The 26,832-nt window shown below is 42.8% G+C and overlaps 1 protein-coding gene across 4 annotated transcripts in view; it reads left to right on the top strand.

The window, feature by feature from the left end:
- The window catches only part of OSMR (oncostatin M receptor), a 57,885-nt gene that overhangs the window by 5,374 nt on the left and 25,679 nt on the right, over positions 1–26,832 (top strand). For all 4 annotated transcript variants that reach the window (XR_004481347.2, XM_033421240.2, XM_033421238.2 and 1 more), the window contains exons 2-4: positions 10,182–10,267; positions 18,788–18,960; positions 24,780–24,951. Coding sequence is in view for 3 of the 4 variants with exons in the window: in XM_033421240.2 (XP_033277131.1) it covers positions 10,195–10,267; positions 18,788–18,960; positions 24,780–24,951 (418 nt within the window). In the remaining variant the exon portion in view is untranslated. The remainder of the gene's footprint in view (positions 1–10,181; positions 10,268–18,787; positions 18,961–24,779; positions 24,952–26,832) is intronic.

Below are 26,832 nucleotides of genomic sequence, written 5' to 3'. Positions count from 1 at the left end.
GCTGGGATCATTTTCACATTTCCCTTCCTATCCTGCTGTGGGCACTGCAGTGTGCCTTGTCAGAGCAAGAACTGGTAAATCTTCTCCTTCATATATCCATAGTGTCCTAGGAGACAAAAATATATAATAAATATTGAATATAGTAGTGCTTCTCAAACTTCAGTGTGTATCTGCATCACCTGGGGATCTTGTTTAAATGCAGATTTTTATCCTACACTTTGCAAATGTAGTCTCTCACTGATATATATATATATATATATATATATTTTTTTTTTTTTTTTTCTTTTTTGCGGTATGTGGGCCTCTCACTGTTATGACCTCTCCCGTTGCGGAGCACAGGCTCCAGACGCGCACGCTCAACGGCCATGGCTCACGGGCCCAGCCTCTCCGCGGCATGTGGGATCTTCCCGGACCGGGGCACGAACCCACGTCCCCTGCATTGGCAGGCGGACTCTCAACCACTGCGCCACCAGGGAAGCCCTCTCACTGATATTTAAAATTATGCTGCTAGTGACAGTATGTCCTTTGGGGATAAATGTGATTGACATGACTTGTAAATTGCTTTCTTTTAATATTATATGCTAAAGAACTAAATTATATTTAGGCTGTTTCCTTTCTTCTTTCCTCCCTTCCTTTTCTTTTTTTTCCTTATGAAAAGAGAGTTAGTGAAAGTGCTAAATATAATAGCAAATTCTATTCTTAGATCTGAAATCACTGAGACAGTTAACTACGTGGTTTATTTAAAACTGTTGATTTATGATGAAGACAGCCACATAAAATATATCCAGTCTGAGTATGAAATGTAAGTCAGCTGATAGGAAAGCCCGAATTACAAGTGTCTTAGCAAAGAGGAAGACATAAGGAACACTTGGAAAAACATAAGACTAAATGTAAGATTAAAAAGAACTCTTGGAAAGCATGGCCTGAGGTTCTGCTGTGTGAGAACAGTGTGTGACAGCTCTTGAGAAGAGGTAAGTCAACAGGAGCTACACTCTCGTGTGAGTAAATTTCTCACACATCACATTGTCTCTTAGTCAATTCTCTCTACTCCCAGACTTCCTAACAGGGGACTTTGAGCAAGTTAATCTCAATCTAGTGTGCCCATCTGTCTGAAGAGGATGGCAGTATATTTTTCTATCTGGGACATTGGTTACTTTCTGTTTGAAAACGCATTAGTAGAGTGCCTGCATTTTCTCAGGACCTGAGAGATCACATTTTTTTTGTAGGGAAATACATGACACCCTCAGAGACGGATCCAATACCTAAAAAATATCAACCTTTTTTCAGGTCTGTTTAACAGCTATGGGCTGGATTTGAATCACAAAACACTTTTGACTAGTTTACCCCTGTTGGGATATATGTGTGGAAATAATGGAATTGCCAGTACTTGCACAAGACTGAACCCAATATTTGTAAAACACACATATGCACACATACACACATGCACACACATGTTTTAAAGAATGCTTTATGTTGCAGAATTACATAACTTGAGAGATCTAATTTCTCTCATCCTACTTCTCTTCCCCCACACAAGCTCTAAATTTATAACTCTTAGTAGTTGGGTGTGTCTTTTGGGGCCAGTTTGGATCCTTCAAGTAGAAGACAGCAAGGCAGAAATAGATGTGCAGGAGATCTTTTGGGAAAGCATTGTGAAGTATAAAGGGAAAAGGGAGCAGGAATAGGCAGAGAGCACCTCCAAACCCACAGCAGGTCTGAGCCCTGTGAAAGGGGATAGGGAAGAAGAAAGATCGGCAAGGAAGAGCTTCCAGCTGCAGTGCAGCTCTGAGAAAGTTCCAGCCAGTGATGGGGAGGCTTTGATCAAAGGTTGTCTATTAGAGGAGCCCCGTGTCGGGTGGAGAAGACTTGGTTTGATATTTGATGGGAGCAGCCAGGGGGGACTGTGGGCTTGGGTGTGAATGTGCAGTGGATCCAAAGGTGTGGCAATGGAGGCTGTCAGGAAGCTATGCAGTAGGTTCCTGCGAAGGGAGCTCTGAGTGGCATAGCTGTACGGTTGCCACACTTCTCTTCTAGAGGTGGTTTTCTGCACACGCTCTTCTGAAACTTGCTTTTTCTTTCAATATTTTTTGGACATTCTTCCATGTCAACACATGATTCTAGCTCATCCTTTTTAACAGCTTGATAATATTCTTTTGTAGAAATGCACCATAATTAAATTTTCTACTTTCTTTGGATGGATATTTAGATTGTTTTAATTTTTTTCCTCAATAAAAACAATGTTACAATGAACAGAGGACAAAATCCCAGAAATAGTATTTCTGCCTCAAAGATAATGCATACTAAAATTTTAATAGATATTGCCAAATTGACCTTGTTAAAGTTGTGCTTTTTGACCATCGGTGAGTAGCAGTGCCTACTTTTTCAAACTCTTACCAGTGCTAGGTATTAAGACCTTTTTAAGCTTTGCCAATTGGACACCACACAGACACACACAGAGATATACACAGCTACTGCTTTAATTTGTGTGTATTTAATTATTAGTGATAGTGTCCAGTTTTTCTTTTTTCTTTTTGGTTATTGACATTTCTTTCTTTTCTGTGAATTACATAATCATGTCATTTGCCAGTTTTTCTATAGAGTTTCTTGTCTTTTTCTTATTGATTTCTAAGATCTCTCTATATATTAGGGATAGTAACCTTTGACATAAGTATTGAAACTGTTGTTCCCAGTTTGGTTTTGGACCTATTATATTACCAAAGATTTTCAATATTCATTTGATTGGTATAGCAGTCTTTACCTTTTTTTGCTTCTGGTTTCGTATCATGCTTGGACAGATTATACAAATATTCACCTATGTTTTATTCTAGTAATCTTTTTCTTCCATTTTTACTGAGATATAATTGATATACAACACTGTATAAGTTTCGGGTGTACACATAATGATTTAACTTACATACATCATGAAGTGATGATTACGGTAAGTTTAGTGAACATCCATCATCTCATATAAATACATAATTAAAGAAATAGAGAAAATATCTTCCTTGTGATGAAAACTCTTAGGATTTACTCTCTTAATAACTCTCATATGTAACGTACATCACCATTAATTATCTTTATCATGCTGCACATTACATCCCTCCTATTTATTTGTCTCAGAACTAGAAGTTTGTACCTTTTGCCTGCCTTCCTCCAATTCCCCCTCCCCCTACTCCCTGCCTCTGGTAGCTACAAATCTGATCTCTTTTTCTAATAGTTTGTTTTTGAAGTGTCATCGACCTACAACATTATGTTAGTTCCTAATACACAACATGGTGATTCAGTATTTCTATACATTTCCAATGATCGCCAGAAGTCTAGTCATCTGTCACCATACAAAGATATTACGTAATTATTGACTATATTCCCCACACTGTACATTTCATACCTGTGACTCATTTATTTTGTAATTGAAAGTTTATATACCTTAATCTCCCTCCCCTATTTCTCCCCAACCCCACCCCTCTGGCAACCACCTATTTGTTCTCTCTATCTACAACTTTGTTTCTGTTTAGTTATATTTGTTCATTTATTATAGTTTTTAGATTCCACATTATAGGTGAAATTACGTGGTATTTGTCTTTCTCTCTCTGACTTATTTCATTTATCATAATAACCTTTAGGTCCATTCATGTTGTTGCAAATGCCAAGATTGAATTCTTTTTTATGGCTAAGTAATATTCCATTGTGTACATATGCCACATCTTCTTTATCCATTTATCTTTTGATGGGCACAGGGGTTGCTTCCATATCTTGACAATTGTAAATAATGCTGCAATGAACATAGGGGTGCATACATCTTTTAAAATTAGTGTTTTCATTTGTTTCAGATAAATACCCAGAAGTGGAATTACTGGATCATATGGAGTTCTATTTTTAATTTTTTGAGGAACCTCCAAACTATTTTCCATAGTGGCTGCACCAATTTACATTCCCATCAACAATGCAAGAGGGTTCCCTTTTCTTCACATCCTTGTCAGCATTTGCTATTTGTTGTATTTTGATGGTAGCCGTTCTGACAGGTGTGAGGTGATAACTCACTGTGGTTTTGGTTTGCATTTCCCCGATAATTAGTGATGTTGAGCATCTTTTCATGTGCCTGTTGGCCATCCGTATGTCTTCTTTGGAAAAATGTCTGTTCAGGCCTTCTGACCATTTTTTAATTGGATTGTTTGTTTTTTTGATGTTGAGTTTTATGAGTTCTCTGTTTATTCTAGTAAAGCTAATGGTCTTGCATTTACATTTTTGTTCATCTGGATTTTATTTTGTTGAAGGAAATGAAGCAGTAGCAATAATGATCAAATTAACATTAATTGGATTTACTGTGTGTATGTTCTCATAATCTTATTTGATCCTCATGGCAATCCTATGAGGTAGGTTATTTATTCTCATTTTACAGAAAAGAAAATCGAAGCCTAGATGGTTTAAGTAACTTGTCTATAGTCATATAGTTATTAAGTGCCAGGGGGGGATTAGACCCTAAGTAGTCTTATGTCAGAGCAGCTGTACATAACTGTTACAGCTTCCTTTTCCCATACATGTCTGGGTTGGTACATTGTTCCAGTACCATTTAGGTGAATAATGTATCTTTTCTCAAATGAAGTATCACCTTTAGCATTTACTAAATGCCTACATATTCTTTGGGTCCAGAATATTCCTTGGATCCAGGTTTTCCAGTTCTTTCTTTGACTTCACATACAACTTAGAGACTCAACTTTACTCCTATCTGGAATCACAGATTCCAAGAATCATTAACTAAACATTGCTTAAAAAAAGAAGATGAGCTGTGAGTCAATTCAGTCTCATAAATCAGGATTGACCTTACAAAACTAGTAGAAACACTTAAGTGGGTAGGTTTAGAGGGCGGGGAAGAAGTGCTTGAACCTTGCGCCTGCCTCCGAGTGATGGATACTTAAGGAGGAAGGGGTGGTGGAATTGGGGTGAAACCTTGTGGGTAATCAATCCTATGCTGTAATGGTGGAGGCCCTTTCAAAGGGGCTCCGAAAGACAAATGGCAGGGCTCTTAAAAAAAAAAAAGAACAGAACCTGGAAGATGTGGGCATCCTCCATGAAGTGGCATGCAACTCTTTGTACTGCCACATAGAGCTCTTTCGCAAGGTACACACACGGATCCCGTGTCGTACTTGAACAGCTTCTTCTTTAAAATAGTATTTGCATATGACATCATTGGGGCATCCAGCCAATTTTGAAGAGTTGGGAAACACACCCATGTTCTTGGGAAGCAAGTGATCGATTAAACTGCTTCCCATGGGGATTATTTGCGGTGGGGAAACTTCTCAGGAATAAATATTTCAGTAATGACAGAACAAGAAGTACTGGTGAAGAGGGGCAGATTTTTCAAAAGCTGTGTTTTCATTACACATGTAGTTTTTATTACACATGTAGTGGATATTTGAATATCCCTCAAGTGTAGTATTACACATGAGGGATATTCAAAGGCATCTTCTTTTTGCAAAGAGACAAGATTTGAATGAGAAGTTCTACGAAAGGAGTGGGTAACTTTTCTTTCCTTTCCTCCCTTTTTCCTCCAGAGAAGGAATGTCAGTGAAAGACTATGAATTCGGCAACATTTGGCAACAGAAAATGTAGAAGGGCCTGAAAAAGAATCTATTTTAATTAAAATAAAATTGAAGGCTTCCCTGGTGGCGCAGTGGTTGAGAGTCCGCCTGCCGATGCAGGGGACACGGGTTCGTGCCCCGGTCCGGGAAGATCCCACATGCCGCGGAGCGGCTGGGCCCGTGAGCCATGGCCGCTGAGCCTGCGCGTCCGGAGCCTGTGCTCCGCAACGGGAGAGGCCACAACAGTGAGAGGCCCGCGTACCGCCAAAATAAATAAATAAATAAATAAAAAATAAAATTGAAAGCAAGGAAGAGAGAATGCAAGAAAATTGGTACAAGTTTTTGTTCGTTTACTGGATATTGACTGGGTAGCAACTGCGTTCTGGTACTGTGACAGACGTGGGGAGTAAGATGTAGACCTGTCCTCAAGCAGCTCATAGTCTGGGTAGGAAAAATGGAGATCTGAAAAATAAAAATCAAGAACAGATTTTGTCTGGATTTGTTAATCCCAGAATCCTGATAACAGATACAAACTACTATATATAAAATAGATAAGCAACAAGGAATTACTGTGTAGCATAGGGAACTATATTCAATATCTTGTAATAACCTATAATAGAAAATAATCTCTCTCTATATATATACACACACACACACATAAACTTACTGTATGCCTGAAACTAACACAATATTGTCAATCAACTGTACTTCTTCTTTTCTTTTTTTCTTTTTGGCTGCACTGTGCACCTTTGTGGGAATCTTAGTTTGCCGACCAGGGATTGAACCTGGGCCCCGGCAGTGAGAGTGCTGAGTCCTAACCACTGGACCGCCAGGGAATTCCCTCAACTATACCTCAATTTTAAAACACTGGGGGAAATTTTTTTTAAAAAGAGAGAGAACAGATTTGGGAAAGGACAATGTCATGCGGATGGGGCAGGAAAGTATTTTCCCTTTCTGAATTCTGCCACTCCGTACTTCCCAGACTTCCTTTTCTTACTGGAAAGTGGACGTGGCAATGCTCCTTGCTTGCGGTCGTGGAGAGAGAAAGCCTGTTGAATGAACGGGAGAGCTGGGTAGCCTCTCTCGGCTCAGAAGCAGAGCTTCGGAGGAAAAACCAAACCCTGCCTGGTGCACCCTGAGCATCTGTAGGGGAACGTGCCAGCAGCCGCCTGATGCTGAGGGACTCACCAGCCCTCATCCTTGAGGTGATGGGGGAAAGCCTGGCCTCATCTTGGATTTTCATTTTGATCTGCATAAGGGGGAGTACTGTAGGGTGTAGAGCACCCCAGAGCTATGTGCTCGGACCTCTTTTTCTTTTCTGTCTGTACGCCCTCTTGGAGATCTTTCAGTCCTGTGGCTTTAATACTATTTGTATGCACCAAGCATGCCTGGAGTTATCCCCCAGCCACGACCCCTCCCATGGCCCCTCCACATGATGTATCCAGCTAGCTACTTGACATCTCCACTTGGATATCAAGTGAGCATTTCAGATTGAGATGTCGCAGGTTGGGTCCTTGATACAGCCCACTAAATCATTCTTCTGCTTCTCCATGAATGGTGATTCCACTTTCCCAGGGACTCAGGCCAAAATTCTTGGAGCCATCCACGATGTCTCACTTTGTCACCACCCCGCACACCCTGCCAGCTCTATCTTTAAAATCTCTCCCATTTCATCACCGTTCCCATGGCCACTGCTGTGCCCCCCGCCGGGTCTAAGCCAGCATCCTGGACCATGGCCGTGACCTCCACCTGCACTCCCTCATGCTACTCTTGCCCCCTTCAATGTCTTCAATACGGGGTCCTTCCTGTACAACATAAGGTAGACCGTGTTACTCCTTTGTTTAAAACTACCCAGTGGCTCCCATCTCAGAGTAGAAGCCGACGTCTCTAAAGCGTTTTCCCTGTCTGCTCTGCCTCGCCGCATGCCCTGTGATGGCCCCGGTCGCTCACCTCCTCGCCCGTGCCAACACCCGGCTCCGTGTTGTTCCTTGACTATATGCCCAGCGCTCTGCCACCTCAGGATCTCTGCACAGGTCACTCCCTCACCTCCAGGCTTTTCACTCTGTTACTGGGGGTCTCACAGGGAAATAGCTGATGCACTCAGAGTCCGATAACTCGAGGAGGATTGACGTTGGAGGCGTGGAGGGGAACCACGTGGGCTGTGCAGCAGTCACCTGGGGCTTGGAAGAAGCTGGCCCAGAGCCCTTGGTGTCTGTGTTTTTCCAGCAGCATCAGGCTCTGTGCCTACAGGAAGTCTGTTCATAGGGCATTTCCCAAAGTGGGTTCCACAGGGGTCTCTGGGAGGTTCTCCCATCTGCTGACTCTTGTTCTGCAGGTTTTGATGAACTGTTTTGATTTTAGGATTTCAGACAAGGCTAGGAGTCGTAGTCCTTCTGCAAAAGGTCCTGAGGTGGTCTGGAGCCTGAAGTGTCGGGATGGTGGCTGCCCGGTCACAACACTGGAAATAAGCACTTTGCTCTGTGCAGGCAGTGACCACTGGGTCACGGCTACCACCTGTCCAGCATGTGTAAAACCATGCCCATCAGAACCGATGAAGGGAGAACCAGGAAATCTAAGTGGCTGCTGGAATGAAGGTCCTCAGCTTCACAACCTGCCTTGTGTGAGATGGTGGGAAAGGGCAGGGCTTCAGACAGGATTGTCCTGGTGATTCTCAAAGACTGTCCTGAGATACTCAGACCTTAGAAGTACCTCCCTTGTAAATACTCTTATCTTTCAGTTTTGTTATATGACAACTTGTATTCTTTAGTTTCTAGTTACCTTTAATTGGTAGGCGGCCTCTAACTTCTAGTTTTAAGTTTCTCTGCCCCATGACTTGTTTAATTTTTGTGACATGTAAAATATTTGATTTACTAAAACTCTGCCTTTTTACAAACATCTTAAATAGCCCTTTCGTGCAGAGGACACGAGGCAGCGTGCATCTCACCCCCGGAATCACCTGCTTTTTTTTTTTTTAATTGGGGTATAGTTGTTTTACAATGTTGTGTTAGTTTCTACTATACAGCGAAGTGAATCGGCCATATGTACACATATATCCCCTCTTTCTTGGATTTCCTGGAATCACCTGCTTTTGAATTGCAGGGATGAGCTCTCCTCATGGTGGTGGCTCCTGTGTTCCTTGGGTGACGTAAGTGCCAGGAGGATGGGACCCTGTGCCGTAGACCAGGATTGGATGGATATTTGAATGAACAGTGAGTGTCAGACACTTCACTGTGCCATTTTCCTTTGCCTCCCCTTTGGTTCTCAGCAGAAGATCTTTTCTCTTGAGTCAGTTTTCCCCCCGCTTTGATATGCAATTGTAATAGGAACCTATCTGAAGTTGCCAGTAGAGACTTCAGTGCGGTATGGTTGACCTGTTGCCAAAAATTGAAGTAGTAGAAAGCAGTGCTTAAAGAATCAGGAAGTAAAGCTGTCACTTGAAGACTTGTGCTCCTACGTAAGCAGGTTTGACCACCCCAAAGTAATTGAATGGTTTGGTTTACCCTCTTCCTGTCTTCACTGTCGTCCCCATTTCTTGTAAAATGCCATTTAAAGGAAATAAATGGAGGGTGTGGGCAGTGAAAATGAATGATCTGGTTCATGGAATTTTGAGCTTTTGATGAAGCCCAAGGGGACTAGATGGGGGCAAAAGATGACTTTGAATTTTTCTTTGCTTCTCTCCATGATAAGTCAGAGTTTGAAGTAGAAAAGTGAAATTCAGTACTTCCCCTGACTAAACGTTTCTTATGAAATGAACATATTAGCCTCCTTGAGGCCATCCAGGCTTATTCTGTGTGCCCTCGGATTGTCCAATGGTCTGAGGACCTGATGAGTCAGTGAAGCTCTTTGACCTGTAGTTCACAACCCTATTCTAAGACAAGGAAAACCGGAAATTATCTTGAACAATGAAACTCTGCCTGTCTTCGTCGGTGCCAAGTGCTCATTTCTCTCAGGTGACATTTTAAGGAGGGAGACAGGGCAGAGTGGCGATGACTCCCCCATGAGGAATTCATTCAGATGTAGCTCTTCTGAGACTGTGACCGTTTTTTTAATATTTAACTTTTGTTTCTCTGCTTTATCTTTCTTCACCAACCTTTGCTGGGTTTGAAGACATTGGTGGATCGTTATCTATTGCCACAGACTCAGTGGCACATCTGGGAACAGCTGCTCTGGGCTGGGGCGTGGCCGGCTGCTGGCTGACCGAGGCTGGCCCCTGCTGGAGCCACTCAGGGGCTCCGCTCTGCCTCAGGTTTCTTGTCCTCCTCCTGGGTCTAACAGAATAGCCCAGAAATGCTCTTTTCATGCCAAAGGTGGAAACACAAAAGAGCAAGCAGAAATACATAAAGTCTCTTGAGGCCTAGGCTCCAAGCGGGCATACCATCACTTCTGCCTCATTTACGGGCCAAAGCAAGTCAGATGGAGCAGGGAGATTGCCTCACTGTGGGGCGAGGGGGGACTCCAAATTCACAGTGACGGGGGTATGAACATGAGGGGGAGAGAAGAGCGGGAACCTTAATGCCATCGTCTTCCGCAGTTGGTTCAAAGACACTTGCTCACAGCTAAAATTAAATAAAATTTCCCTTCTTTGCAATTTATCTTTTTCAGAAAACCAGAACCTATGGCTCTCTTTGCAGTTTTTCAGACAACATTCCTCTTGGCATTGCTGTCCTTGAGAACTTACGAAAGTGAAGGTAAGAAGTGGAAAGAACAGTAAAAAAAAAAAAAAAAAAAAAAAAAAAAATCACCTAGGGGAAAAAAACAAGGTGACAGGTACTTTGGAGAAAAATCAACAGGTCATTTTTCTTTGAAAATTACTTGAAATTGGTAAGTAGCAGTGATTACCTTAGTCATGAGCTTCCTCATCTTGATGGCTCATTTTAGTAAGCTATGCCTTAACCTTGATTTCCCGGTCAGTGGAGTAAGCTATGCCTTAACCTTGATTTCCCGGTCAGTGGAGTAAGCTATGCCTTAACCTTGATTTCCCGGTCAGTGGAGTAAGCTATGCCTTAACCTTGATTTCCCGGTCAGTGGAGTAAGCTATGCCTTAACCTTGATTTCCCGGTCAATGGAGTAAGCTATACCTTAACCTTCATTTCCCGGTCAATGGTAACTTGTCAGTGAATCTAATCCCAGAGAATGTCATGATCAATATATGGTCCATGGCCATTGCCAGAGGAGTTCCTTCTAAACTTGCTGGGTAGAGATGGGTTATGTGTCCAGTGTCGGCTGCAAGGTTAGAGCAAGTTGGGCTGTGCCACAACTGCGTTCGTTGAGAGGCTGTTACCTGCAAGATAATATGCTAAGTGCTGAAATGCTGTTTATGGGTAAAGAAATAGTATTTGTCTCTTAGCTACTCGCACAGCGAAGGTATTTGGCCATAAATCAACTTTGTAAATAAAGTCAGTAAGAATTCAACACCATTAAAATGTTTATGCGTATTTTATCACTTTGAGCCAGTTTGAAGACAGATTCAAACTTGAGAGAGTTTCTGTGGGTTTATAAAGTTTGTGTTGCCTTTACCTGTATTTTATAAAGCTTTACCTTTTCCTCTTTCTGCATTTATTCTTTGCTGTATACTCCCTTTGTAACAGAGGGTACAGGCATATGCTCTTAGTAATTACTCACACAATTCCTGTCCATGGATTCATGAAAATGATGTTTGCAAGAAATGTCCATAGAAGTTATCCATTTCCCTTGAAACTCTGTGATAAGCTATTTGGAAATAAAAGGAAAATTTTGTTCTGATAAGAGCTCAATTCTCCGTCTGATATTCTTGAGGTCTGGGTTTAGTTTTTTATGAGGTTCAGGGCACATGAGAAGGTGCTACTTTTATGGGTTCTTAAAAATCACAGTTTGATTGTTGGTTTCTTCCATAATCTGGAGCTGAAAGGTGGAAATTAGGAGGACTTCTCTTTTGTAGTATCGATACCCCTCACTCCATCGATCTTACTTGCTAAAATCTAGGCATGACACACTGGGGCTGAGTGGGTGGTCTGTACCATAAGAATGTCTAGGCTCAGTTAGAGCTCCTGATTCCCAGACAGACCCAGGGCCCCAACTCCAGGCTCTCCAGAGAAGCCAGGTGTTTAACCCAGGTGTTTAACCCTAAGCTTTTGGCCCAGCTCACTTCCTTAGTGAAGTCTCCATATCTGATCTGACAACTGTTTACTGTGAGCCTTCTACTTACAAGGGACTCTGCTCTCAGGGCAAGCTCTGTTGCTCACCCTTTCAGCTTCCTTTATTTAGATCTGACTTGCATTTACCTGTTTTTCTCTCCACCAGTCTTTGTTTCTGCTTCCAGCTTTCTCAGCTAAGCATACCCGCTTTGCGAAGTGATCCTGCTTTGTCCTCACCCTAACTGCTTGGATTTCTTGTCTCGATTTCTGCTGCATCTGACCCAGTACCTACTAAATGTCCACTCACACCACTGGGCTTCTCACTCAATCACTCAGCCAGGCTCAGGCCTGAGACTCCCTTTCAGGTAACCTAGCTTCTCCTGTCCAATGAGACAGAGCCCAGGCTCACTTCCTGTCGGCCCTGGGCTCACTCTCCATCAGCCAGAGATCATGACTAGCATTTGGATGTATTTTCTTCCAGTCTCTTGTGCGCATGTTTGCACAGACAGAGAAAGAGATATAAATGTGTAGGGTTTTTTTAATAGAGGTAAAATTATACTATATGTACACTGGGAGTATTTATACTATACATACTTTAATAAGTGTATATAGTATAAAGTTTATATATAAAGTATACTTGTTGAAGTATAACTAGTGTAAAGTATACATACTTATTACAGTATATATAGTATAAAGTATATATATTATATGTAATATAAATATATATACTAGGAAGTTATACTATATATACTTATTAAAGTGTATACAGGTAAATTATTAAACAAGTGAAGTATATATACTTTAATAAGTTTACTTTTGTATATACTTATCAAAATAATTAATACAATATATGACGAGAGTTTTTACCTTTGATGTTAAAAGTTTTTCTAGAAATAACATATTTAATGGCTGCATGGTATCCCATCTTACGAATGGGCCATGGTTTATTTCCTTAAAGAGTGTTGTTGGGACCAGACAGAGAAACAGGTTGGGGAAAATAGGAGGACAGTCTGTGACTAGAGCTAGGTCTGTCTGATTCCAAGCCTGCCCTTTTTGGCCACACGCCGGTACAGCGTTATAAATTAAAGAGTTGGGCCAAGAGCCCTGGGTTCTGGTTGGGTTGTGTGGCCTTGGGAAAGTCACTCCCCTTTTCTTAGTTTCAATTTCCTCATCCTCAATTTCCTTTATCTCTCTGACTTTCCCTTGGCATTGCCTGCTATTTCCCAAGGATGTTCTAAATTGCTTTCCACCCAGTTATTTCTGACTGCTGTCTCTCGAGTACCTGAGTCACTCAACACTCACCAAGAGCATGTGTCAGTATAAAGAATTCCCCTTTTGTCTAAAGCATCATATGGCAGCCTTCTAGAGCTTCCAGAAGTAAAGTTGATACTTGTAGGTGACTCACTTATTCAGCAACCAGCCACGGAGTGTCTATACCGTGAGAGGTATGTTACGGTCTTGGTTCCAGCGTGCTGAGTAAGACTCAGTCCCACCCATGTTCAGCTCACAGTCTGCGGAGAGACAAACAGAACAGGCTATGACGGCACGCTGAGATCAGGGCTCACACGCTGGGTGGGAAAAGCAGCCCTGGGGAGAAGAGAGTGCCAGGAAGGACGAATTATTAGTCAGGCGCTGCTGGTCAGGCAGGCACTTGATATCATGGTGATGCTGGATCTCTGTCATTTGAGATCCGCATCTGCTGTGGGTAAGACGTCATGCCAAGTTCTGGGGACAAGAGTTCGTTCAAAGGTGCATAAGCCTCTGCCTCTGTCCTCCAGGAAATTTGAATCTAGAGTGAGACTGACAGCAACGAACAACCATACAGGCAAGATGAAATGAGGGCTAGGAAAGGTGGGGTGACTCTGCATGCACCCTGCTTCCCTGGTGCTGATGGCTACATGGCTACTAAAACAACCTCCCCCCCGTTCCATAAGGGATCTGCCCTTTCATCTCTCCCCATCTCCCTCTAGTTCACTGTATTAGGCTTGGAAGACACAGGTTTAGAGAGAGAATGAATAACAGCTGTTGCCTCTAACTAGAGAATTGAGACATTTTATTCACAAAGGAGATAAAACCTCTAGCCAAATAACAATAGAATATGACCACCATGTTTGGGCTTTGAGCATTCAGGAATTCCAACTTACTTCATTTACCTTTGAGTGAATAGGGCCCGATACATGATTCACTCTGCCCAAACTCGTTAAGAATCAGAATGCCAATTTATTAACTTCCAGTGGGGAATAAAACTGGAAAGATAACTGGGGCTCAGCCTTTTGGTGTAAATTTAGAAGACTAAATTATGCATTCTGCAGTGTCATTGTAGTGAAGTGAACCAGATATCTTAATATTTCTTTTAAAATCTAGCATATTAAGCTCAATATAAAAAAAAACAAACAACCCAATCCAAAAATGGGCAGAAGATCTAAATAAACATTTCTCCAAAGAAGACTACAGATTGCCAACAAACACACAAAAGGATGCTCAACATCACTAATTATCAGAGAAATGCAAATCAAAACTACAATGAGGTATCGCTTCACACAGGTCAGAATGGCCATCATCAAAAAGTCTACAAACAATAAATGCTGGAGAGGGTGTGGAGAAAAGGGAACCCTCTTGCACTGTTGGTGGGAATGTAAATTGATACTGCCACTATGGAGAACAGTATGGAGGTTCCTTAAAAAACTAAAAATAGAACTACCATATGACCCAGCAATCCCACTACTGGGCATAAACCCAGAGAAAACCATAATTCAAAAAGAGTCATGTACCACAATGTTCATTGCAGCACTATTTGCAATAGCCAGGACATGGAAGCAACCTAAGTGCCCATAGACAGATGAATGGATAAAGAAGATGTGGCACATATATACAACAGAATATTACTCAGCCATAAAAAGAAATGAAACTGAGTTATTTGTAGTGAGGTGGATGGACCTAGAGTGTGTCATACAGAGTGAAGTAAGTCAGAAAGAGAAAAACAAATACCATATGCTAACATATATATGGAATCTATAAAAAAGGTTCTGAAGAACCTAGGGGCAGGACAGGAATAAAGACGCAAAGGTAGAGAATGGACTTGAGGACACAGGGAGGGGGAAGGGTAAGCTGGGACGAAGTGAGAGAGTAGCATGGACATATATACACTACCAAATGTAAAATAGATAGCTAGTGGGAAGCAGCGCATAGCACAGGGAGATCAGCTTGGTGCTTTGTGACCACCTAGAGGGGTGGGATAGGGAGGGTGGGAGGGAGACGCAAGAGGGAGGGGCTATGGAGATATATGTATACATGTAGCTGATTCACTTTGTTATACAGCAGAAACTAACACACCATTGTAAAGCAATTATACTCCAATAAAGATGTTAAAAAAAAATCTAGGGCTTCCCTGGTGGCGCAGTGGTTGAGAGTCCGCCTGCCAATGCAGGGGACACGGGTTCGTGCCCCGGTCCGGGAAGATCCCACATGCCGCAGAGCGGCTGGGCCCGTGAGCCATGGCCGCTAAGCCTGCGCGTCCAGAGCCTGTGCTCAGCAACGGGAGAGGCCACAACAGTGAGAGGCCCGCGTACAGCAAAAAAAAAAAAAAAAAAAAAATCTAGCATATTATATGGTTCTGAAAGTAATACGTGTTTTCTAAAGAACATTCGCAAAGTACAGAAAAGCATAAAAAAGAAAGTTAAAATCACTCAACCTCACCATCCAGAAATGACTGTTAACATGTTAGTTTTACTTCTCTTTATAGCTTTTTAAAAATAATATAAGTACTTTAAAAAATATAAAATGGAGTGCATAGTTCAATATGATTTTTTTAAGTGTATGGAAAAAAGTCAAGCAAAACATACATGATTTGAACTTGACAATGGAGTGAGAGTGGAGTTGGTAGGATGCTGGGGATTCAATTTCTGTATTATTTGAACATTTTTATCATGATCATGTATATTTTAAAAATAATTTTTATTGAGGTGAAGTTCATGTAACAAAATTAATCAGTTTATGGTTAAAGTGGACAAATCAGTGACATTTAGTACATTGAATATGTTTTGCAATTACCACCTCTATATAGTTCCAAAACGTTTTTATTATCCCCAAAGGAAAGCCTGTAAGCATTAAGCAATTATCCCCTATTCCTCCCTCCCTCAGCCCCTGGCAACCACCAGTCTGCTTTATCTCTCTATAGATTTATCTATTCTGAATATTTCATATGAAGTGAATCATACTATGTATATGAGACCTTTTTTTTTTTTTTTCTTCTTTTTTTTTTTTTTTTGCGGTACGTGGGCCTCTCACTATTGTGGCCTCTCCCGCTGCGGAGCACAGGCTCCGGACGCGCAGGCTCAGCGGCCATGGCTCACGGGCCCAGCCGCTCCGCGGCACGTGGGATCTTCCCGGACCAGGGCACGAACCCGTGTCCCCTGCATCGGCAGGCGGACTCTCAACCACTGCGCCACCAGGGAAGCCCCGATATATGAGACCTTTTATATCTGGCTTCTTTCACTTAGTGTAATGTTTTCAAGGCTTGCCTAATTTGTAGCATCATTCCTTATTCCATCGAATGGATATACCACACTTTGTTCATCCAGTCATTTGCTGATGGACATTTCGGTTGTTGCCACCGTTTGGCTATTGTGAATAGTGCTGCTACAAACATTTGTGTACGAGTATTTGAGTCTCTACTTTCAATTCTTTGGGATATATACCTAGGAATGGAATTGTTGGGTCATATGGTGATTTTAACTCTTTGAGGAACTTCCAAAATGTTTTCTACGGTGCTAAAGCCATTTTACGTCCCCACCAGCAATGTACAAAGGTTCTAATTTCTCAACATCCTCACAATGCTTATTTCCATTTTTAAAATTATAGCCATCCTGTGAGTGTGAGATAGTATCTCATTATGGTTTTGATTTGCGTTTCCTTAATGACTAATGATGTTGAGCATCTTTTCATGTGCTTTTTCATCATTTGTACATCTTCTTTGGAGAAATGCCCATTCAAGTCATTTGCCCATTTTTTAAACTGAGCTTTTTGTCTTTTAGTTGTTGAGTTGTAAGAGTTCTTTATATATTCTGGATGCTAGATAAGTGATTTGCAAATATTTTCTCCCATTCTTAGTTTGTTTTTCTCTTTCTTGACAAGGTCCTTTGATGCACAAAAGTTTTACATTTTGATGGAGTTCAATTTATCTATTTTTTTCTTTTTTGGCTCATGCTTTCCTGTCATATCTAAGGACCCACTGCCAACTCCAAGGTCATGGGAGTCCATACTGAGATTTTAATTCGTACTCTAGCCATCCCCAGCACCACATTTACAAAATATTACAAAGGATGGGTATATTTTTGGGAAGATAGTCATTGATGGCTAATAACTTGGGTTTTATGGACACTCTTGTTAACCTAACTTCCATAGAATGAATTTTCTGAGATTTTTTAAAATAAATTCTGAGGCTAATGCTTTACTTGGATTGTGAACCTGTCTACCATGTGGACCATTCACATGAAAAGCTTCATGCTTATATCTACCAGGAATGCGTCTCAGCTTATCTGGCTGGGTCCAGAGCCCCGTCCTTTTCATCTGTATCCTGAGTTTGGCAGGACATGGTGGGAGCCATGCAGCATACTTCTCAGACATTCCATTCCATGTGACCTTTGATTGGGCAGGATGCTCCTGCCTTAACAGTTGGTGGGCAGTGCAATAAAGGGGAGCAAGGTTTTGGTATTAGAGAGATCTATACTTAAATCCCATATAGCTTTGTGTAAATCATTTAAGCTTACTGAACTTCAGTTTCCCCATCTATAAAAAATTACTGTCTGAGTTTTACAGTGGGCATTACACGAGACAACGTGTATAAAGCACCTAGCACTGTGCCTGGTAAAGAGTACGTGTTCAATCTTGTTGTCGCTGTTATTTTTACCTCTTTGAGAAAAATAGCACATGTAGAATGGCAGTTTTGGAACATTTTTTTCCAGTATTAGAGATTCTTTCCATTTTTATTCTCAAAAGAACATACTCTCTTGCCTTTTGAACTAGGTGCCAGAGGGTCTCAGATCACTAGGGGAAACCCCCAAAGAACTAGAAAAATGAATGCTGAAAAGATGGAATGTGCTCCACCATGGACCGTCAATTATCAGTTGTTTTTTTCCCTACAGTCTTTATCTTTTCAGTACCTTTGCACCATTCCCAGTTCACTTCAGACTCCCTCAGAAGGGAGTGAAACCAGTTGATTCGGCAATACACAATTTCCTTTTGAATCTGCACAGCATTTCCTCTGCTTATGTAAAAAGTGGTGCTTTGTTCTTCTCCAGGAATTAGCAGCGATCTCACTCCATCAGGCCCCATCCTCTCTCTGGGCTGTTTCCTAGCTCACTGACCTCAGCAAATCTGTTCCGTGTTTGAATCTCTACTCTTTGACAGACTCTATCACACCACTAAATATTCTAAACTTGCAATGACTCATTACTTCTTACGAGTCTGTTGTGTCTCTCCAGCTAGGTTCCTTCCTTGAGCTAGAAACCTTGTCACAATTATTTTATTTCACACTAAGTGCCTAGTCTCATCCGAAGAGTCCAGTGAATTCTTGCCAGAGGTGTTTTAAGTTCAGTGCATTGAGATTTAAGCAATACTATCTAGAAATGGAACTTGCTGTCACTTTATAGCTACTTAATAAACTATGAAATATTGACTTCCAAAAAGAAAACTCTCATTTTAGATGTCCTCTTATAGCAAATTTATAGCAAAAAGTCCTCTTGAAATGAAATTTATAGCAAAATGTCCTCTTTCTTTATTCAGCCTTATTACAAATTTCTGAACCATTTAGATTGTTCACTAGAGTATCCTTTTGTCTTGTGAAACTGTTTATCAATTTATTAATTTGCTGTGTATCATTGAGCAAGTCATTTCATTCATCTAGGTCTTAATTTCTTTATCTGCTGAGTGATTTCTGGATTCCATCCAGGTTTTCAAAGTGTCTAATTCTAGAATGTATATGTGAGCAATAATTTCTACAGCTAAACAATGATGAAATTGAACAGTTTAATTATCTATGACTATTCAGTCATACTCCTATTAAATGTTATTTCATATCTTGTTTTGGCCTTTCAGTTTTATCTGAACCTTTACCATTAACTCCTGAATCGCTGAAAGTTTCTGTCAATTCTACGTGTCAGTGTTTGCATTTACAATGGACTGTCCACAGCCTTGCTTATCATCAGGAATTGAAAATGGTTTTTCAGATACAGATCAGTAGATTTAAAACATCCAATGTCATCCGGGTGGTAAGTATTTTTCTTTTTGGCTCAATATTTAAAAAATCCTTTTCTGACACTGTGTTTTATCTTTTATAACATCCCCCCAAATCCCAATATGGAAATATTTGGGCAACTCAGAATACTTGTCCTAAATAATCACATTTCTGTGTTTTTAGTTAAGAGGGTCACAGACAGGGCTTCCCTGGTGGCGCAGTGGTTGAGAGCCCGCCTGCCGATGCAGGGGACACGGGTTCGTGCCCCGGTCTGGGGAGATCCCACATACCGCGGAGCGGGTGGGCCCATGAGCCATGGCCGCTGAGCCTGTGTGTCTGGAGCCTGTGCTCCACAAAGGGAGAGGCCACAACAGTGAGAGGCCCGCGTACAGCAAAAAAAAAAAAAAAAAAAGAGGGTCCCGGACAAAGTAACATGACAATTTTGGTTTGGTAGGTTGGATGGGCTGTGCTACGAATCAGATCATTCTCTCACTTCTGCTCTGTTCCCTGTGGAAGCTGTTGGGGTCTGTCCTTGTGAATACTGGATTCCAAAAATCCATGAAGGTCAATCACCTTATTCCTCTTCCTTCTTCCTTCCCTGTCCACCAGAGATCTTCCTAAATCAGATGTAAGAGTTTGGCAACCTTTTTCATGCCACTGTGGCTTGCAGGCAGTTTCTTTACTAATGCTATGCTGAGATGCAAGGAATAAACCATTCTAGCATTTTCTGCCCTAATCAGCGAAGAGGTTCTCCATGGGCCATGTTGGAGAGTAACTTACAGTGTCCTTTGTTGCCTCATATGTGGCTTTTTCTACCACAAATTAAATTAAGAAAGTCCTGAATTTCACACACTTTTTGCCTTTGAATTATTTGGGATCGGTTTTTCACTTGTCTGGTTTAAATCATGGTGGTGTCTGTTTTGCCTGGTGCTTCCCCATCTAGTGCATTGGGGCACTTTGGTAGTTGATTTATTTATTTTTCCTAACATCTATATTGGAGTATAATTGCTTTACAAACTTTGGTAGTTTCTTTCAATTACCATTTATGGTGCAGGGAACCTTAATAATCTGTGCCCACATCGTGATCATTTATTAGCATGGGATGTTGAAGGACAGTGAAATATTTTCCCACTGAAGGGAACAGAGAATTTGCGTTGGAGGGAAGGGCAGCACAGGGCTGTGTCATTACTGGGGACCTCCATTTGCTAGTGGATGGCCACTCTCCTCTCAGGTGCTGGAGGTGTGAGTACAGGGAGCCAGGTGGTTAGTTCCTTTAGCGAAGCATAAAGGCTACTAGCTTTAAAGGCTCCAGTTACTTTCCTTATCCATCACTGCATTTGAGATCTGAGTGAGTGGCCTAATTTAAATATCATTCTGACTGTTGATTTAGGATGGATACCAGGTCTAGAATTCCGCCCCTCAAAGGGCAGCTTCCCACCATGAGAGTTGTTCGGTGTTGGGTTTTTTTTTTTTTTTTTGAGGCCAAACTTAGTTTATTTGGGGTTTGTTAGTTCTGCAGGCCAGGAGACACAGATCCAAGAAGCACTTGCATTGTGTTCCCTGGTGTTCTGACTTTAAACAACAGCAATGCTTATGTACAGCTGTTCCCTCCCCACCACCAGCCCATCTTCCCACCATCCCCCTCATGCTAATAATTTTTGTATTTTCCTGTTTTTTGTATTGTTGATGGATACACTGGTTGTTGATTTGGACCCAGTACAACATCGAGCAGAGGTCATATTGAGGCTAAGAATTATCTAAGGAAAAGAAATTTGAGAGAGCAGCTGGAGGAATTCGTGGAAAACTAGCACTTAACACCATTAGCGAAAGTAATATTAACTGTAGACCAAGTTGACCCCATTCTTTATTTTTCTAAAAGACAGTTCTTTCTGCTTTCATAGTAGAGAAAATAACAGTAGCAACATGTGAACAGACAGTTGTTCGTATCTGTTTACACCTTTGATTCAGGTAGTTCTCTTTTCAAGGTAAAGCCGCTGGTGAAACCTCCTTGTGTAACCTACCAAGGCTGGAGATGTTTGAGGGTAGAGTTTTGCCTTGTCGGTTATACGGTCCGCATAACACCCAGGCCAGCCTGATTCCAACAGAGGAGAAAACTAAGGCACAGAGAGGTTTGTGGTGCTGCTTTTTTTTTTTTTTCTTCTTTTTCCTGTCATTTATTCATTTCACAAAAGATGATCATACCTGCCTATGCCAGATGTCAGGAACAGGAAAAGAAAAAACACCTTTGACCTTGAATTGTTTACGGCACAGCTGAGAAAGTCCAGGACACACAGAACAACGCTAAGAGGACAATTTAAGAAAAACTGAGACAGCCTCACCCTGACCGTGTCCACATAGAGCTCTCCCTTTTCCTGCTGGGGTTGGGTGGTGGAGGACCTGCCACACCCAGAGGAGGGAACTGCCCCTCTCAAGGCAGCTCTGTTTCTGGCTGGAGCCCCGGGCCCCCCACAGGGGTGACAGCCACATGCAGTCTTCCCAGGTCATCAGTCTCCACGTGTCCCAGAACAGACGATGCCAAGAGAAGCCCTTGTCTGAACCTCTCGGGCCTGAAATCAAGGACAGACATAAGGTCCCCCTCCAGTTAAGGGTCAGACAAAGCAGCTGAGAGAGGTCGCTTCCATCTGGACCGTGATCTCCCTTTCATAGGGCAGGTCCCTGTAATGCACCCTCACTCATGCCTCAGACTGTTTTGTTCCCAAACAAGCCACAGAAAAACATGTTGACCGAGGCTGTCACAGCTGGACCAGGGACTCTGAGCTGCCTCCTGGCCGGCACTGGCCACTCAGGCTGCACTACGTGCTCTCACCCTGGCTAGGGTTCTGCCCGCAGCCTCTCCAGCCACTTGCTTTATGGTTCCATCAATGGCAGGAGAAGGCAGAGGAGAGTAGCAGCTCAAGCTTGGAAGGAGGCTTGGAGCATGAGTCAGTGAGGGATGAGCTCACTTCTCAGGAATGAGTCAGTGATCTCAGTTGCACTGCTGTGGAAATGCCAGTTTTTTGTAACATACTAATGTCTGCCAGGGCCCAATTAAACTTGCCACTTGGATGAATGAAAACAGCCCAGACACAGTCATCACATTTTTAAAAGTTGCTGAATTGATGCATTCAACGAAACGTTTTATCTCCTCCACAACGGGCCTGTAAAGACCACAAAGCACAACTTGTGGTCAGATAGAATCCACACAGAGTGTCTGGGAAAAGCAGAGCTCACTGCATAGTAATGAATGGAGGAAATCCTTCAGCACGGAGGTTTAGACTGTGGGCTCAGGTCCAGGCATTATTCCAGGCATGGGGCTGTGAGTGCTGAGCAAAAATAAGGAGATGATCCCACAATGCAGAGTATCCTAGGCGTGAGGAGTGCAGGTCGCTGGCACGGGGCTGTGGGGTGAGACTAGGCCTGACCTTCTCCAGCACCTTGGAGGAAGGGCAGTGGGAGCCAAAATAGGAAAGAAGATTAGAAGCTAATTTAGCATGGAGGGTGAGGAGGAATGTCCCAGGAAGATCCAGCTGGGGTGAGCAGAGGTCCTGAGTGAAAGGGGCTGGGAGCTTTCAGGCCTGAAAGCGCGGGGCATGTGGGGCGGGCAGGACAGGGCTAGACCACACACACACCGAGGGTCGTGCCCAGATGCTGTTTTATATGCAGGGAGCGGTGAGAAGCAGAGTGATGAGCTCTGATTGGAAGTCTTAAAGAAAGCTCACTCCGGCCACACAGTGGAGAGAAGTTGGGAGAACTGGAGGAGGTGAAGTGTGACCAGTTGAAATGGAAGCGAGCGGTGGGGTCGGTCCAGAGGAGAGGGGCCTGGAGTGGGTGGTGACCGTGGTGACAAGAGAAGTGGCCGAATTCCCAAGAGACGGGGGAGGCAAAATCCAGCCGGCGGCTTGTTGACATTACAGCGAGGTCACCAGGACGACAGAGTTCCTTTTATTTATTTATTTTGGTGTTGGTTCTTAAATAATAATTAAGAAAAGGTACCTGTGATCGCTCATATTAAATAGGAAAAGTTGCATGGATCAGGACCACAGAACTTGTAGTTAAAAATGTATGTTTTGGGGCTTCCCTGGTGGTGCAGTGGTTGGGAGTCCGCCTGCCGATGCAGGGGACACGGGTTCGTGCCCCGGTCCGGGAAGATCCCACATGCTGTGGAGCGGCTGGACCCGTGAGCCATGGCCGCTGAGCCTGCGCGTCCGGAGCCTGTGCTCCGCACCGGGAGAGGCCACAACAGTGAGAGGCCCACGTACCGAAAAAAAAAAAAAAATGTTTGTTTAGTAATCTAGGGATAAAGGAATACAATAAACCGAAATAATATAAATGTTTTACAAATGGGAGTTCTGCTTAGCATGAGAAAGGACGTGCACGACTAGATGCCTTTCAGGTGGACGAAGTGCTTCTCCTTCCGGGACTGTGTTTGGTTCGGCCAAGGCTGCTGTTTAAGGTTGGCGGCCTGGGGAGGGGAAGGCACAGGTGGAGGAAGGCCTCCGAGTCTGGTTGCGTGTGACGTGTGTGCCGCCCCCCTCGTCTTCACTGTAGGACTTGCCATTGGCCCTTAGAAAAATGGATGCAGACTCAGTTTTCCCCAGGAAGGGCAAGATTTTTGTTGTCCCTGTCTCCCAGCTGTGGGTGCAGAAAGCAGGCGTCCTGGAGGGGCTCACTGAAAGCATGGGTGCCTGGAGCTGTGGTCCACGAAGAAGAATGAAGCCCAGTCCCCGCTTTCTGGGTGCCCTACTTGAGTCAGAGGCATAACCACAGATGAAATGCCACCAACTACCCCCAGTATGCAGGGGAGCTCGGGCAGAGGTGGGGATGGGAGGAAACCAGAGGAGAGAGCAAGAAAGACTTCATGAAGAAGATGGGGTATAACAGGGGCTTGAAGGTTGGGACTAATTCCCAATTCAGAGGGAGAGTTGGGGACGCGAAACCCGGAACGCCGCGTGAGCAGGTACTGTGGAGTAAAGCATACAGCTCTTCCCGAAGTGTGGGGCGGCCCACTGTGTCTGGAGACAGGAGTCCTGCAAGGGAGAGGCAGTTGGAGTCATACTGTAAATGGCCTTGGACGACAGGGTCAGGTGTAGAAGGAGCTGTTGAAGTATATTGCGTTAAAGAATGAAAATACCACTGTCTAAGAAAGATTAAGACTAAACGCTGTGCGGGAAAAGCAAATTACAGTACAACTTGGACAAGGTTCCCAAGAGCACAGTGTAGGGCGTTCCCATGAGATTGACATCTCTGGGGACTAAAGATTCTGAAGGTTGGAGCTCAAGGGAGGGGCGATGGTCCATGTGGCCACCGTATCTGAAAAGACAGGAGACAAAAACCAAAGCAATCATTGGGAGCCATCTGTTGACGTCTGGGAGACAGTGGAATTCCTGGGAACCATGCAGGACTGCCAGCTCTACTGAGATTGGGCCAACTTGATCTGATGAATATTAGAAAATTCTCATCAATCTTGCTTATTTTTAAAAGGGTGCCTCAATTAATTCTCTAGTGTGCAAGAACCGTCTTAGCACGCTCTTGTGACCAGCACTGTGTGCATACCTTCTTTCTCTGATCTTTTCCCCCAAGACTCCAGTAGCTTCTGTTTTCTCTCTCACTTGAGCCCTCTGGAATTGGAGGCCCAGAGGGGTTGGGAGCCAAGTTTTCGAAAGGCAGGAGGCCAAGGCTGGTTCTTCGCTGGGCCGTCAGAGCTCAGAAGCTGGCTGGCTGAGAACAGACTGCATTTGTCCATATCCTGGAGTTACAGTGGACTCTTAGGTGTGTGCTTTGGGCTAAGTCCAGCCAAGCCATTTCCCAGGACCACACGGCTATATGTTTCCAAGTTTTTCTCTTTATTTCTAGGAGAACTACAGCACCACTGTGAAGCGGGACCAAGTCCTGCATTGGAGCTGGGAATCCGAGCTCCCTCTGGAATGCGCGGCACACTTTATAAGAATGAGGAGTATGGTGGATGACGCCAGGATTCCCAAGCCAGGGTTCTGGAGCAACTGGAGTTCATGGGAGGAAGCAGATGGTGAGAAGTGAGGTGATAAAAGAGTGAAGGGGTTTACTGTCTAATATTTCTCGGGGACCAGTAGTCAAATAGTGGAAGTCGCTGTTGAGAAACTCTGGGTAGACACCAGCATTATTTTTCTTTGGCTCCTATTGGGTCTAAAAAGCATAGGTGTGAAACTTGCCACCAGGAGACAGAGGGCTAAGGACTTTCCCTCTGAATTTATTCATTGAGGGAATTACGCAAATTCAGACAATTTAGTATTCATTTTCCATAGGTGTGAAGTGTGTATATTATAGAATGCTAAGTGAACAAAACAGGACATAAATTGTACATATGCTTTTATTAGAACAACACAAAATGTGTATTCATCTAGAGCAGAATTGGGGAAGCTTTTTCTGTCAAGGGCAAGATAGGAAATACTTTAGGTTTTACAACCCTACATTCCCTATCGTGACTATTCAACTCTGCCATTGTAGCATGGGAGCAGTCATAGGCAGAGTGTAAATAAATGAGTGGTTGTGTTCCAATAAAACTTTATTTACAAAAACAGATGGTGTCTGGAATTGGCCCATGGGCCATAGCTTGTCAACCCCTAATGTAGAGACAAGGGAGGGAAATATGGAAAACTGGAAGCAGTTCTTCATTTGAGATCATGGATAATTATGTTTAATTATTAAAATCTCTCTTAATTTTGATTATTTTGTTATTAAAATTTAGCATTTTGCACAATTTCTTATGCTTCAGCTAAGCTATACGTTAGTTGTAAAGCACTGGCATTTGGTGCTCTCAACTATATACGTTGACAGGTTATCTGAAATTCCTGTCAAGAGAACCATTCCTTAGCTAAGTGTTTATGCAAATTTATTCATTCAAACTGATAGCATGTTAACTCACGAGAGGCCCAATGATTAATTTAATACTAATAATAGAATCAAATCTGCATTCTAGTCACTGCTTTCAGCACTATATGTATTAATTTCATCTTCACATCAGCCCTATGAAATACATATAATTCTTATTCCTACTTCACAGATGAGGAGACTGAGGCGCAGATAGCTTTAAAAAAATCCCATGCAGGGCTTCCCTGGTGGTGCAGTGGTTGAGAGTCCGCCTGCCGGTGCAGGGGACGCAGGTTCGTGCCCCGGTCCGGGAGGATCCCGCGTGCCGTGGAGCGGCTGGGCCCGTGGGCCGTGGCCGCTGGGCCTGCGCGTCCGGAGCCTGTGCTCCGTGGCGGGAGGGGCCACGGCAGTGAGAGGCCTGCGTACCGCAAAAAAAAAAAAAAAAAAAAAAAATTCCCATGCGGGGTCATCAGGCCACGAAGTGGTAGAGCCAGAATTCTAACCTGGACAATCTGGCTCCAGAGGCCATTCTCTTAACCATCACATCCTATTGCTGAGAGACACACTTAACAGAAAAAATAGAGATTAAAAAGGTAGCAATAGAGAAAGAAAGAACAACATTATCAACAACTTTCGTACAGTGGACTAGGTTTATCAAAACTATAACCTCCAAACTAACTCAAGAATTGATAGAAAAGCTGATTATTCCTTAAAAATTTTTTTTTTATTGAAGTATAGTTGATTTACAATATCCTGTAAGTTTTGGGTGTACAGCACAGTGATTCAGTTATACATTTTTTTTTTCAGATTTTTTTCCCTTATAGGTTATTACATAATATTGAGTATAGTTCCCTGTGCTATACAGTAGGTCCTTGTTGGTTATCTATTTTATACATAGTAGTGTTTATATGTTAATTCCAAACTCCTAATTTATCCCTTCCCCCCACCCTCCTTTCCCCTTTGGTAATCATAAGTTTTTTGTTTTCTGTATCTGTGGGTCTCTTTCTGTTTTGGAAATAAGTTCATTTGTGTCTTTTTTTTTTCTTTTAGATTCCATATA

The sequence above is a fragment of the Orcinus orca genome, chromosome 3 (genome assembly GCF_937001465.1).
Source record: "Orcinus orca chromosome 3, mOrcOrc1.1, whole genome shotgun sequence".
Lineage (NCBI taxonomy): Eukaryota > Metazoa > Chordata > Mammalia > Artiodactyla > Delphinidae > Orcinus > Orcinus orca.
This window is presented reverse-complemented; position numbering and strand designations above follow the sequence as displayed.